At 37.6% G+C, this 13,177-nt stretch overlaps 1 protein-coding gene across 2 annotated transcripts in view; it reads right to left on the bottom strand.

Annotated features, from left to right (window-relative positions):
* Positions 1 to 2,440: 2,440 nt before the first annotated feature.
* The window catches only part of slc6a2 (solute carrier family 6 member 2), a 31,910-nt gene continuing 21,173 nt past the window's right edge, over positions 2,441 to 13,177 (bottom strand). For both annotated transcript variants that reach the window (XM_077518168.1, XM_077518169.1), the window contains 8 exons: positions 12,028 to 12,152; positions 11,640 to 11,752; positions 11,019 to 11,147; positions 9,020 to 9,119; positions 7,116 to 7,216; positions 4,340 to 4,507; positions 2,876 to 2,947; positions 2,441 to 2,794 (listed from right to left, as the gene is read on the bottom strand). In XM_077518168.1, the coding sequence (XP_077374294.1) occupies positions 2,771 to 2,794; positions 2,876 to 2,947; positions 4,340 to 4,507; positions 7,116 to 7,216; positions 9,020 to 9,119; positions 11,019 to 11,147; positions 11,640 to 11,752; positions 12,028 to 12,152 (832 nt within the window). In that variant the 3' untranslated portion in view covers positions 2,441 to 2,770. The remainder of the gene's footprint in view (positions 2,795 to 2,875; positions 2,948 to 4,339; positions 4,508 to 7,115; positions 7,217 to 9,019; positions 9,120 to 11,018; positions 11,148 to 11,639; positions 11,753 to 12,027; positions 12,153 to 13,177) is intronic.

The following is a 13,177-nucleotide window of genomic DNA, read 5'->3' as shown; positions in this document are numbered from 1 at the left end:
TCAAAGGTCACGCTGGAGTGCAACAGGCTGAGAAAAAGGGAGGTACTGTCAGCCATTACTAAAGCTCCACAGCAACAAAACAAAACACTAGGCAAGTTCCTGTTACCGGGAATGAGGGGCATTAAAACAAGCTAAACAGGCTCAGATTCCGATTGTGCAAACGGTAGGAAAGTAGCAAAAGTGACTACGCATCCATTTTGCTGTGTCTCCCAGCACAGTATCAAGAGCGTACCCCAGAGTAAAAGTTTGGAGGAGATACTGGGAGAAAGCCAAGCACACCAACAATTTGGAGATGCCAAGAGGTCTGTACAATAACAGGATAGAACAGATAGCAGGAGACTGGCAGGTACACCAAAATATGCGAAGGAGATACCAAGAGACTTGCCAGTGCACTTCGAGATGTATAAAAATGGTGTGTGGAGCCGGAGGAGATATCAGCAGACAGGGCAGTACACCAAGAATGTAGACAAGCTACCTGGTGACATCTCAGCATCAACAGTGCGAAAAAGATACCAGGAAACAGGGCAACACACCAAGAGTGTAAGAGGGGAAAATACTACAAGATTAAGTCAATAAACCAAAAGACGAGGAAGAGATAACATGAGGCAGGCCAGTGCACCAATTAAAGCAGATGGCAGGCAAGTGAGTGTAGAAGAAATACTTTATTATGATAGTGTGACTGCGTCTTCATAGATATCTGCCACTCACGTTCAACAGGACATTATAGGATAGTGGTATTATTTTACACAATATTTTTGTAAACATAGTCCAGGAAAAGTCCATATTCCATAATCCAGGATTACGATGAAGAATAGTGTGGATTTTTAATAATAGCTACACATCAAACACACATTTAGGACATTTGAAATACTTTACATTCACATTTTCTTATAAACAATTTGATAAATACAAGATTAGATATAACAAAAGAATATATATTTTATATCATTTTATGTATTCCACATATATTTGGATTTATATATCTATACTTAGATTTTAACTCTGTGACTTCACTTCTTTCAGTAAAGCTTACAAGAAGTCAACTTAAAAAAATAAATACAAAAAAAAAAAAAAAGGCAGATTAACTTTCATCATGGCACTTGTATGGCAATAAAAAACAAATGAAAGATGTTTGACATTCCAGCATACTTTATAGCAGGGTTTCCAAACTGCGGGTCAAGGGCCAAAAAATTACATTTTTTTTTTTTTTTTTGGTGGAGATTGGACAATTTCCAAAGTTATTTGATTAATCATCACTCATGTTTTGATTCCTGATGATTAATGATTCCTGTTGTGACAAAAATGTAATGTTTCTCATCATGACTGTATGTACAGTAAAGCCCCATTCTACACTGGATGTTTATGTTTTGGCAATACGTGACGCATTTGGTAAGGTCGGCTCTGTTTGGGGGTAAACCCTGCTTGACAGAAACTTACAAAGCCCAACACACAATCACCTCTCTCTTGTTAAGCCTCAGAGGCAGTGGACAACACACAGTAACATTACAAAAAGTACATAAGAGTGTTAGGGCCACACTGAAAAACAATAATTATGTTACAAGAATTAACTCCACGAATTAATTAATAATTAATTAATATTGCAAGAATACAGCTTTTTATATATTTTTTTTGCTAATCATCTGAAAATGAAGTATTTTTTTCCGATGTAAAAGGTCTAACTATTACAAGAATGAAATAGTAATTTTCAAGATAATAGTCAATATAATGTCACGAGAAGGACTCTATTTCTGTACCCAGTACAATTCTACTGTGGTGTGGTCTAAATCTATGCAGAGGCAGGGTAGACCTTGTTTTGGTATTTTCACCGACGCATGCAAGTAGGCCCAATATGACAGATTAAAAATACAATCCGATTCGATCCAATTTCTGGAGAGTGAAATTATTATTATTATTATTTTAGATAAAAACAACAAAAACAGAGAAATTCATTTGACAACATTACAACAACAATAAAGAAATTAGCAAAATATGACATTTTCCCGCATCTATTTAAACTAGACATTGGAATCGTCTCGTAGCATAAATATTCTTTTATTTTCAGAGTGATCTTTTGACTCCTTCAATGAAAAGAGCTAGAAACAGTTACCACCATTTATTCTGCTGATTTCACATCACTTTCACATTTTTCTTTTTTTAAATCTCTTTGGAATTTTGTATGGATATTTCATTTTCCCTTCTGTTTGTAATTCAGTGACACACAAAAAGACAACCTGTTTGACAGAGAGATCGACATACACAAAACTGTGGTTTTATATTATATATATATGTTGCGGCTTCCTGAGTCAATACGGTTCATTTTCACCTTTTTTATTTTTTGTATTTTTTTAACCGCTCCCAAAAAGCACTGTAAAAAATAAACAGAGTGTCTCGCTCGATTAAGGCACGGAAAAGCCCCCCCCCCCCCCCCCCCCCAAAAAAAAAAGCAAATATGTTTATTTAAATAAGAAGAACTATAACATTCATAAGGCCGAAAAAGGTAGCAAATAAAAAGTGTGTTGTTTGTCAATTTTTGGTTTTGATTCAGTGCCTTGCAGGAGATAACAGTCGACATTGCTGAAGTTGAGTGCAATGAATGCAATATTAAACATTCCCTACATGTATCTAATGACATGAAACGACTTGTGGACTATTTTGATATCAAGTGCTTGACAGAAAAAGAAAAAAAAGCCTTACAAGAGTGATACAATTCGGTTTAAAAAAAAAAAAAGTCCCTCTTGTCGTGGGATGGAGAAGATCGACGGAGAATTCATCAAATGGACAACCAGTGCCTGAGCTGAGAGATGGGAAACGGAAAACAGAAAAAGTTGGGAATGGTTGCGGGAATATGCCAAAGATTGGCAGCCGTTTTTCTTACTTTAAACTGCCGTATGTTCCCCTCTGCCACCAAGTGATGTTCCTGTTCGGGAGTGATGCAATAGGCTATTTTCTGCAAAACAATCAAATTATATCATTATCAAAAATCACATCAAGTATATAAAGTATATTTGGAATTCAGGAGGCTGGTCAACCATAAAACGGCAGACTAAAGACATGGATTCTCGGAATCATGTTGTGGTCTGATGAGACCAAGATAATTCAGAATTTAATTTAATTAATATTAATAATTAATAATAATAATTTGGTTCGAGTCCAGGCTCCGGCCATCCTGGGTGGAGTTTGCATGTTCTCCCCGTGCCCGCGTGGGTCTTCTCCGGGTACTCCGGTCTCCTCCCACATTCCAAAGACATGCATAGCAGGTTAATTGGGCGGTCCGAATTGTCCCTAGGTGTGCTTGTGAGTGTGGATGGTTGTTTGTCTCTGTGTTCCCTGCGATTGGCTGGCAACCAGTTCAGGGTGTCCCCCGCCTACTGCCCAGAGCCAGCTGGGATAGGCTCCAGCAACCCCACGCGACCCTTGTAATAAGCGGTCAAGAAAATGGATGGATGGATGGATGTTGAAATTTTAGAAAACTTTATTGACAGTAGAAATCTTTAGGATCTATTTACTTGCTTTTTAATTTTTACTATTGTATTAACGTATGCTAATGACCCCTGGAAGCTCCCTGCAATTTTTGTTATATTTTTTTTAAACAAATCTGTTAATATAGTTTTTAAAAGAAAAAGTTCCTCCCCCCCCCCCCATTTTACTGTAAATGAATATCGGCTTGAAATATCGGTTATCTGCGTCCTTGACTACTAATAATCTGTATCGGTATCGGCCTCGAAAAAACATATTGGTCTATCTCTAATTTTGAGAGAATACATTTTTCATTGTGTCAATGTGTCATTTCTTCAGTGATGTCCCATGAAAACACATAAAAAAAAAAAAAAAGAGGACTAAACAGCTTAATTTTATGCTTAAAAAGGAACGCCATCAATCATTCAAGTGCAACCTTTTTGTTCGGACCTTCAAACACTCATTTTCTCCAACTGGCGCATATAAAAGCTCATCAGGGGAGATAGTGAAAGGAAATGACACCTCAGAAGCAACTTTTGAGTGCAGAGCGGCAACAGGAAGTGCCAATGAGGATACCGGGACGTGGACGCTGTTACGGCAGACCGACGCTGACACGGAAGGGATGAAAACAACTCTCGGGTACTTTGATGATTGCCATCGTAAATTCTTGAGGGCTTCATTCCGAAAGAGAAATGATTACTTTGGATGTGTTTTAAAAGGGGGGAAGCATCGCCTCCAGCTTCAGAGAGTAGCAATTACGCTGGATTGCATTATGTAACTTTTGTAACATTTTTTGCGTCATAATTGGCATCTATAAACATCACACTAGCTGCCGTCACATGTGTTTATGAGTATTTAGCTTGGTGAAATGAGTTTCACTGACCTCTTTGAAGGTTCCTGGAACGGTGCAGAATTTGTACACAGCGTAGATGGGTACAAACAGCATGGAGGACATGGCCACGCCCCATCCCAACACGTTGGACCAATGGGGGAAGATGTATTCGTCGTACTTGAGGCCCGATGAGGTCACCGTGCTGGCGACGACCACAAACTGCCGAACGAATGCAGGGGTTATTCACAAATTACAGTTGGACCTCCGCCAAGGCTTAAAGTGTTGTCACCAATGGGATTTATGATTAAATGCTTCAAATCTCTTCTCATCGTTTGTCTTTGTAGCACAAACAATCATCGATTGGTTTTCAAGTAGTTTCGGCCAGGGCCTGTATTCCTGCCCCCAGGAAATGACAACCTGCCATCATTAGCTTTGATAACATCCTAAATCACATTCAAATACAATCTGTATGATAGCCAAATGTGGAAGAGTGAACAAATCATAGCAATTTATTTCTTTACCATTCATTTATCTAGGCAAGGCAATTGAAAACTGATTGAAAAAAAAAAAAGATTCTCAGTTGCATTGCTAACCTGGCTAAATAAAGCAAAAAAATAACTAAATAAATGAATAATAAATAAAAATAAATAAATAAATAAAAGCAAATCCGTACCCGAAGTCCACACACTCGATTTATTGATTTATTCAGTGTTTTAAATATTATCATTATATGCAATTATTATTAATCCATCACTATAGTGGATACAATGAGCATACCAAAAAGTAAAAGTAATTTAATCCTAAATATATAGTCATATATACTCGTTAAAAATTACCATATACATTAGAAACCTTCAACATATTATTGCTAAGTTGTTTCTGGTATCCAAGTTCATGTTATCCTTATTCTCAGTGCTTCACCAATCGTGTCCACTTGTTGCTAAGTGCTTTTGTCTTCTGCCACGGTTTCCCAGTAGTTTAAGCCTTTAAAGGACGAGGGGGATAAATGAGTTATGAAAGCGCTGGAGCTGCACTGTGTCTGCCTGAGGCCAGTTGGCTTGGCGACAGAGGTGGGGGCTGTAATGTTGTTGTGTGTTGACCTGGGCATTGTCAAGGTGTTAAGTACATTAGACAGACGGCCGGCCAGAGCCTTCCTGGTGTGTGCATTTAGTGTCGGCTGTGGTTTGCTCCCGATGACATTTTTCATATACAACAGGAACGTGAATCTCATATGGAATGTATTTGTTTGGTGTGAATCACGGGAATATGGACCAAATCATCATTGTGAGTATTTTGTGTTAACAGATGACTTCATGGTTCAAAGAAAATGGCGCAAGATATTTTGACTCATCATTCTGGATAGCCTGAGGCATATGCGCCAACTACAAAATCTACTGAGAAGTCCCCACCATTGTAACTCAAACGATCAAATTACAAAATAAATACTTTGTTTTGCTGTGTATGCCTTAGACAAGTATGGGGCTTGGACAGGGATGTTTGCTGAGGTTTATGCACGTCACATTTGATGCCACTTATTAGTACCGTAATAGGCGAGAATACAGGGATGTTGATATTTTTGAGAGACTGTTGCTAATTGATGTACTCTTCATGGACTCTCTGAGTTTTGGTTTCTAACAACGGAGATATACATTCATACATATGGTTATTAGTGTAAAACAACATATTAAGGCTGTAAAAATCCACAAATTAGCCACATCAGCGTTTAAGCTGCTGAGTTCAAAACATGAAAAAAAAAAGTAGCATCTTAATAAAGTCCAGAAATTACACACATGTAGGGCTGGGCAATAAATCTAATTAATTCGATACATCGTCATTTAAAAAAATTGAATTGTTGAAAATTTGTGAAATCGTGAAATTGAGTTTGTTTACAATAGCTACCAACTACTTAATTGTGGCATTTAAGCACAAACTATGAATGTTAAGTGTATGTTAAAACTAATCTAGAATCAGTATACATTACTGGTGTCTCAACATTTTGCACAGGAATTATTTTTTGAATAAATGAAACCTTTAAATAAACGTTTGTTGGATGTATTAGGTTAAAATCAATTAAAATCGTAATCGTCCTGAATGACTGCAAAAATCGAGATTTTCTTTTTTGGCCATATCGCCCAGCCCTACACCCATGTTAAATATTTATAATAGCAAGTTTATTTGTTGTTTGTAAGTTATTAGTGCTGAGTTTTGATTTTGATCTTTGACAAAAACATTTTCATTGAACTTCATAGTTCTTTATAGCTATCTGTTTTGGAAATAACTTCGTCAAAGGCATTCTTGTAAAACTGGCGCTGTCGAACTAAACACATACGATTTTTTTATTTATTCATTTATTTATTTAAATTAATTATTATTATTATTATTTTATTTATTTTTTGGTGTGGGGATCGTGACTTTTGGAGCCCACTCGGTTCCAGGGGGAAAACCCTGCGAATTCCTAGAAATATCAACATTCTGGGTGTTGTTTAACAACGTGATGGTGGACGTGCGAGAGCTTCACTTTTAACATGCTACAATGTTTTCATTATCTTTACAAACTTTTTCATTTAACAGCAAGTGAAGACATCTGCAATCACTGACATTTGCACATTGCTTTTCTGAGAGTCAAAGTGACTCAAACGGGCACTAACAAATGAAATAGTAGTTAAATAGTGCTCAGAATTCCTCCAGTCATCCATTTCTTATAGCACTTGTCTTCTGTAGCGTCACAGCACAGTTCTTTGGATTCTGAGCATCTAAAAGTCATTTTTAAAAGTATTAACCTTAAAAGTATATTACATATACATTGTATACAGTTCATTTTCCTTACCAAAAGAAAAGCAGGGCTGACAAATTTCCAGCACAGTCTCCAGTAAAGTCCTGGCTTGAAGCCCATCATCCGCTCAATATCTTCGCTGAAGCGGTCCACGCCTGTAAGAAGATGATGCATTTTTTAAACCAACTACTATGTGATCCCAAAAGACAACCCTCAAAGCCCCCCATAAGTGAGCAGAGTTGATTGACTTGGTGCATGAAAGGTTCTTAAAAAAAAGGAGAAAAAAAAATCTTGTTTTGGTTTTTCTGGGCTTGTCCGCCAATAGATTCCCATGTCCTTGGGCACTTATACTGATATAGTTGAAAAAGACAATGTAAGAAATTCTAAAATTCTAAATTTTGTGGCATTTCTTTGAGTAAAGAAAAACAAAAATATATTTTTTTTTTGGGGTGTTTTTTTCAAAACAATTTTCAAACAATTTTCAAAACCTTTCTTAACCTGAAAAATGTAACCAGTGCAACTCAATCAAAAGAAAGAAAATAGATTGGGGAAGTAAACCTAAACAACTTTGGCTGCACAATGCGTCATGTGGCTGTGTGCAGAATTAACCAATCTTATTCAAACTTATTTTACACAAAGAGTTTTGAAGGATGTTTTTGCAAAATTTGGAAAGCAAGGTTGATATTTTCAGCCGTAATTCCAGAGAGATTTGTATAGTTCGTTCAAACACAACACTGCTTAATTAACATCAAGTGAACACCACACCTAGGTGGTGAGGGACAGCAACATGCTTTGGATCTGTTTTTCTTCAGTTGGAACTGGGGCCTTAGTCAAGAAGGAGGGGATTATGAGCAGTTTCAAATGTCAGTTAGTGTTAGCGCAAACAATGCTGTCTTCTAATGCCTTCGTCAGACAACAAGAAAACAGCCCGATTTTGACCCGACAAACGTGTTGCAGACAAACAAATTTATCGGGTAATCTGACAGCGCGACTGTCATGAAAGAAAAAAAAAATATCGCGTAGTTTGAGCTCGGCATAACAAGAACATCTGAAACGTATTTGGAGGTTAATCGGATACGTTTTAGTGGCAGGTGTGTGCAAACTCCCATTTAACATGAGTTTGATTGCTTAATTTTATCTCAGTTGCTTATTTCTGTTTCCATGCTTGAAAATATTTTTTTTTTTAAAAATTATTCATGGTGAAAAAGGTTTTGAAATGATTTTGCTTTGTCTCACTTTTCATTTAAAAACGGATCTGTAGACTTTATAAGCCACTCTAAACTGTTTATTATGATACACTATGCTTTTGAACAGTTAAATATTTCTGTTCATTACTAAAAAGAAAATAATGACTTGCTTTCTTCCATCTACAAATACTTTAATTCCACAGTTACGTGTATATCAAAATCAACTATCCAGAAAAAAAGAACTGTCAGCGAATTCCCAAACCGAATTAAAGTATACAGATTTTAATCTGGCAGTGGAAAATGGCAATTTCCTTTCCAATCCCCGCTGCGTGTCTCCATTAAGCCCTTGCATGCGTATTGGTGGGCCGAAGGATCACATAAAGGTGAACACAATATAAAAAAAAGTCGATTAGCCAAATCTAATAGCTAATTGGGGGGGTTGCAAATTTAAAAAGGCTGATTAGATTGAATCGTTATTTAATTACAGAACACAAGTTCACCATTAAAAACGCCATCTATGTAGTTATGAAATAATTCATTGCAGCTCTTGACAGCCTGCATCAAATCAGTGCAATTGAGTCTATTAATTTACAGGTGAACACATTTCATGCAGCTTATTAACGTCACCTTTCATTAAAAGGATGAAACACTTTGTTGTTGTTTCCATAGACACTCGCGGTCGTGTTTTACGTCGTTTCAATTAACAAGACGGACGACGCGGTGAGCTTGTTCCCGAGGCGGGAGGGGACACGGGATAATAGAATTCCATACCATAAAACCACGACACGCCGATGGCCTCGATCAGCACGGCGAAGAGAATGGATGTTCCGGCGGCGTACTTGTCCAACAGAGTCAGCACGTAGATGCCACCCTAAAGAGTCAACAAAATTACTTTGTTGTTGTTTTTTTGGCAGATAAATCAAAACGCCTCCGCGCTCAATTGTCTCCCTTTCAAGATCTAATTATTCACCAGTGGATAAGCAAGTCCTCAGTGGTGCTTGTCAGCATTCATTTTAGTGAGTGGACTCTTTGACTCGTGTTGCATCTTGCATTCCAAATCTCATATGAGGGAAGAAGCAGGCGGAGGACATGAGTTCACTTTTCTAACCATTTAACTGATTTCGTTAACAGAAGCCAACCAATTAATTTTGCTACAATTGGGAGGTCTACAGAAGTTGAGGAAGGGGAAAAAAAAAAAAAAAAAAATCAGATTGGGCATCCTGGATGCCTTTTTCATTAAACACTAATCGGTTAATCTGAGTTCTTCTTTTGATCGCTCCCTTGAAGGAGCGCCTTTGACGTTTCCAGGCATCATGAGATATGACGTGTTCGTTTTTATTCCCACCGTGTTTTGATACGTGCCCGATGTCAGCAGATCTTCATGGTTAATCCATGACAAATGGGTGACTGTTGATATATGACTTTTAATTTAACTCATTTACTCCCAATAACATATAAATACGTTTTTTTTAATGTTCTAAGTGTCCCAAAGACGTCTTTATATGTTTTTTTTTTTTTTTTTAATGCTAGAGCATACAGAAGGCTTTGATGCAGCCTCTCAACTGCAAAGAACGGTTGCAGAAATGGTAGTTATTACAAAAACGGCAATCAGGTGGCAGCAGAGCAAAGGATTTCAACCAGGGCCATGTAGAAAAAAAAGCTCAATTACTTACAATTTTAAATAGATTTTGCGAAAACTGATGAAACTTAGCTCTCTTCTAATGCTAATTGCTGCAAAACGGAAACAGATAGAAACATACTTTTTTTTCCTGATGAAAGAAGAGACTTTAATCTTTCTTTTGATAGGTTCCATGCTTATATAGCAATTGAACACAATATTCTGTGGGCCTTGCAAAATCAGTCAAACTCCAGTAAAACAGCCGGGAGCGAACGGGATTGCTTCTGTGAAAATGGCTGAGAGTGAATGAGTTAAGGATCCGATGATGGGAGGGAAAAACTAAACATTTTGGCTGCTCACAGAATATGAACAGGCATTAGCTGGGTCCAAATTCTCCTCGACTCTTCACATGCAGGCTCCTCCACATGTAACTTCCGTAGACTGCATATAAACCGTGGCGAATTTTGACAATGGACAATATAACATATATGATGACTTCTTATTAAGGACATCCTTTTTTTTGTAGAGGATCCCCATGAAAACAGGGTTTCAAGTCAGGGTTAGGGTTTTAAGGTGCGGTTGCAATTTAGCATTTCCAGCCTCGGCTCAGGTTTTTAACTTAATTCAACTTTTAAAGTTGAAATTAGGGTTTCAGTATAGGATTAGAGTTGCAAATTTGTGTTTAGAACCTGAGTTAGTGTTTGGACTTTAAAAACTTTAAATTAGGGTTTCTAACTTGGGCTGGTTTCAAAATATGGTTTGTAAGATGGTTACAATTTCAAGCCAAGGTTAGTGTTTCAATCTAGGATTAGCAATTCAATGTAGGTTTTCAGGCAGGATTAGGGTTTCAAATTAGGTTTTCAAGTTAGGCTTTGAAACTACAGCTTCAAGGGTTTCAAATCTGGTTGAGGCCTTCAAATTACGATGTGATTTCTGGGTCAGGGTTTCAAAATAGGATTTATAGAAAAAATTAGGACTTCAAACAAATTTGAATGCACAGTAAAACAAGGATTCTGGCTCATATTACGGTTCTGAATTGAAATCTTTACATTAGGCGTTGCAGTGTAAGGAACAGCAACAATAAAAGCTGGACGGACACTTGCCTATTGAGGTATTGAAGCACGGAGGATGGGTGAATCTCGTGATACTCACGTTAGTAACGCAGAGAAGCGCAAACAGGAAGGTGCCAAAGGCGGTGGCGAAGGTGAACAACTTCCTGTTCCTCTTGAGGATCTTGAAGTCGTCTGTCAGGCCTGTGATGACGGCCTCCATGCCGCCCATCTGATGGACAAAACATGTATTACTTTAACCCAAACTCAATGCAGGCTAACGATAGGGACACAAAACAGATCCTGGGTCAGTTTTTATTTGGTTGCGGATTGTCGCTAACAGTACATCGAAGTACTGGAATAATGCATGACCTCAAAAGTGTTTCCCCAGCTGCTTTGTGTCAGTTTTATCAGTCCTTGAAGAGTAAACACGATATGCTTCTTTGCAGATATCCTTCAAAACACGTAGTAAATAATATTAGTTAATCAGCGTGAGAAAATATCACTTGGCACGTGAAGGCCAAACATGCTGCTTTTCATTTGAGTGTTTCATACAAATAGTGACTATGATTACAATGTTAGCATTGGTTATGGATTACAATAACCTGCATTCAAATGAAATTTGCATTACGTCACTGCCCCAGGAACAGAATTCCGTACACATTTGCATCCATATAACTTCTTGTTGGATCTGTGATGTTTTGAGGTCTCGGTCGGGACTCACTGAACTGTCGATGCCGAGAGTCAGCAGCATGATGAAGAACACAATCGCCCAAAACGTTGAGCCCGGGAGCGTAGAAATGGCCTCTGGGTAGATGATGAACACCAATCCTGCCCCTATGTGTGCACAAACAAACACGGTGTATGGATAGGCAGCCATTTATTTTCTTTCTCAAACTGGGATAGTTAAATCAACAAAGCTACTAACAAATCATTAAAACTCTGATATAATTGTGTCATAATTTTTCCATTTTATTTTTTTTAGCGGCTTAGAAGAGCATACCCCAGGACAAAAGTTTCCAATATGGTGAAAAATGACTGCTTTTGCTTCATACAGAGAGGCAACATGTCTTTGGCAAAGTTCAGCAAGTTCGAATGATGCGTTTATTCACCCTCAGTCGCCACGTCTTCTATTTTCACCCCATGTTTGTACGCCATATAGCCCAGCACGGAGAAGATGGCAAACCCTGAGAAGAAACTGGTGACGCAGTTCACAGTGCTGGTCAACAGAGCATCCCTGGAGAGACAAAAAAAAGTCAAGACATATATTCCTGTAATTATAACTAGTGAGTGAGCTAGTTCAGTGTGAAGAGAGATCTTCAAGTGTGTCACAGGAAATTGTCCATTTTCATTTATGTATAAATAATGTACTGTAGTTTGAGAGCACCTGAAAATAGGCCACACCCATTACATAAAAAAAAACAAAACACATCCATGTCACACTTAAACGCTTGGTGTAAAACATTACATAGAATATTTTTTAACTTAATTATCATGCAAAGTATATTATCCCCTTCAAAATCATCCTTCAAAGCATTTTTTTTCTCTGTACTCATGTATTATATTAGAGGCACACCCCACCACCGAAAATGGTATCATTCTTTTGGGGTGCAAATAACCATCGTTCAGATGCCTGTCCGTCATTAAGTCATTGGGCGGAAACTTTCTTATTAATAAATCGTTAAGTTGAAAAAGGCTAGGAAGTTATATTTCAATATATTCGGTATTTTTGTGATTTTTTTACGTGGTGTTTCTCTAATATGGCTCGAAAAAGGTATGGAAACACTGAGTTAGCTATGATACTCTCGTGAAGAGATTCACCTTACGTCACCTCACATCTGTTGCCGATATGAGTGTGAATAGTTGTTGCTTATTTCATAACCACACTTGAAACTCGGCCAATGAGATGTCATAGCATTTTTATCTACAAATACACATTACACGAAAGGCACAACAATGTCAATGAAAAATGTTGTTTTAACGTTTCTGCTCTTGAATTGTCTCTCACTGAATTGGTTACATGTTCCTACTCAAGTGTTCCTTGAGTATATTTTGGAAAAGAAAATTCAGTCCATTTTCATGAACTGTTTTGATCTGCAGCGGGGAGCAGAGATTGGACTTCATTAGCAAAATCGTCTGCAAATGTCTGACGCATCCATCAGACACTGGCTTAAAAAAGTAAAAAAAAAAAAAATGTCAGTCCCACTTCTCAAAAATAGGTCTCATAGGAATGAAATCCCCCGCCTTCCTCAGAATGTGCAA

This window comes from Festucalex cinctus, chromosome 4, assembly GCF_051991245.1.
Source record: "Festucalex cinctus isolate MCC-2025b chromosome 4, RoL_Fcin_1.0, whole genome shotgun sequence".
Taxonomy (NCBI): Eukaryota; Metazoa; Chordata; class Actinopteri; order Syngnathiformes; family Syngnathidae; genus Festucalex; species Festucalex cinctus.
The sequence above is the reverse complement of the archived record's forward strand: the minus strand, read 5'-3'. Positions and strand labels throughout refer to the sequence as shown.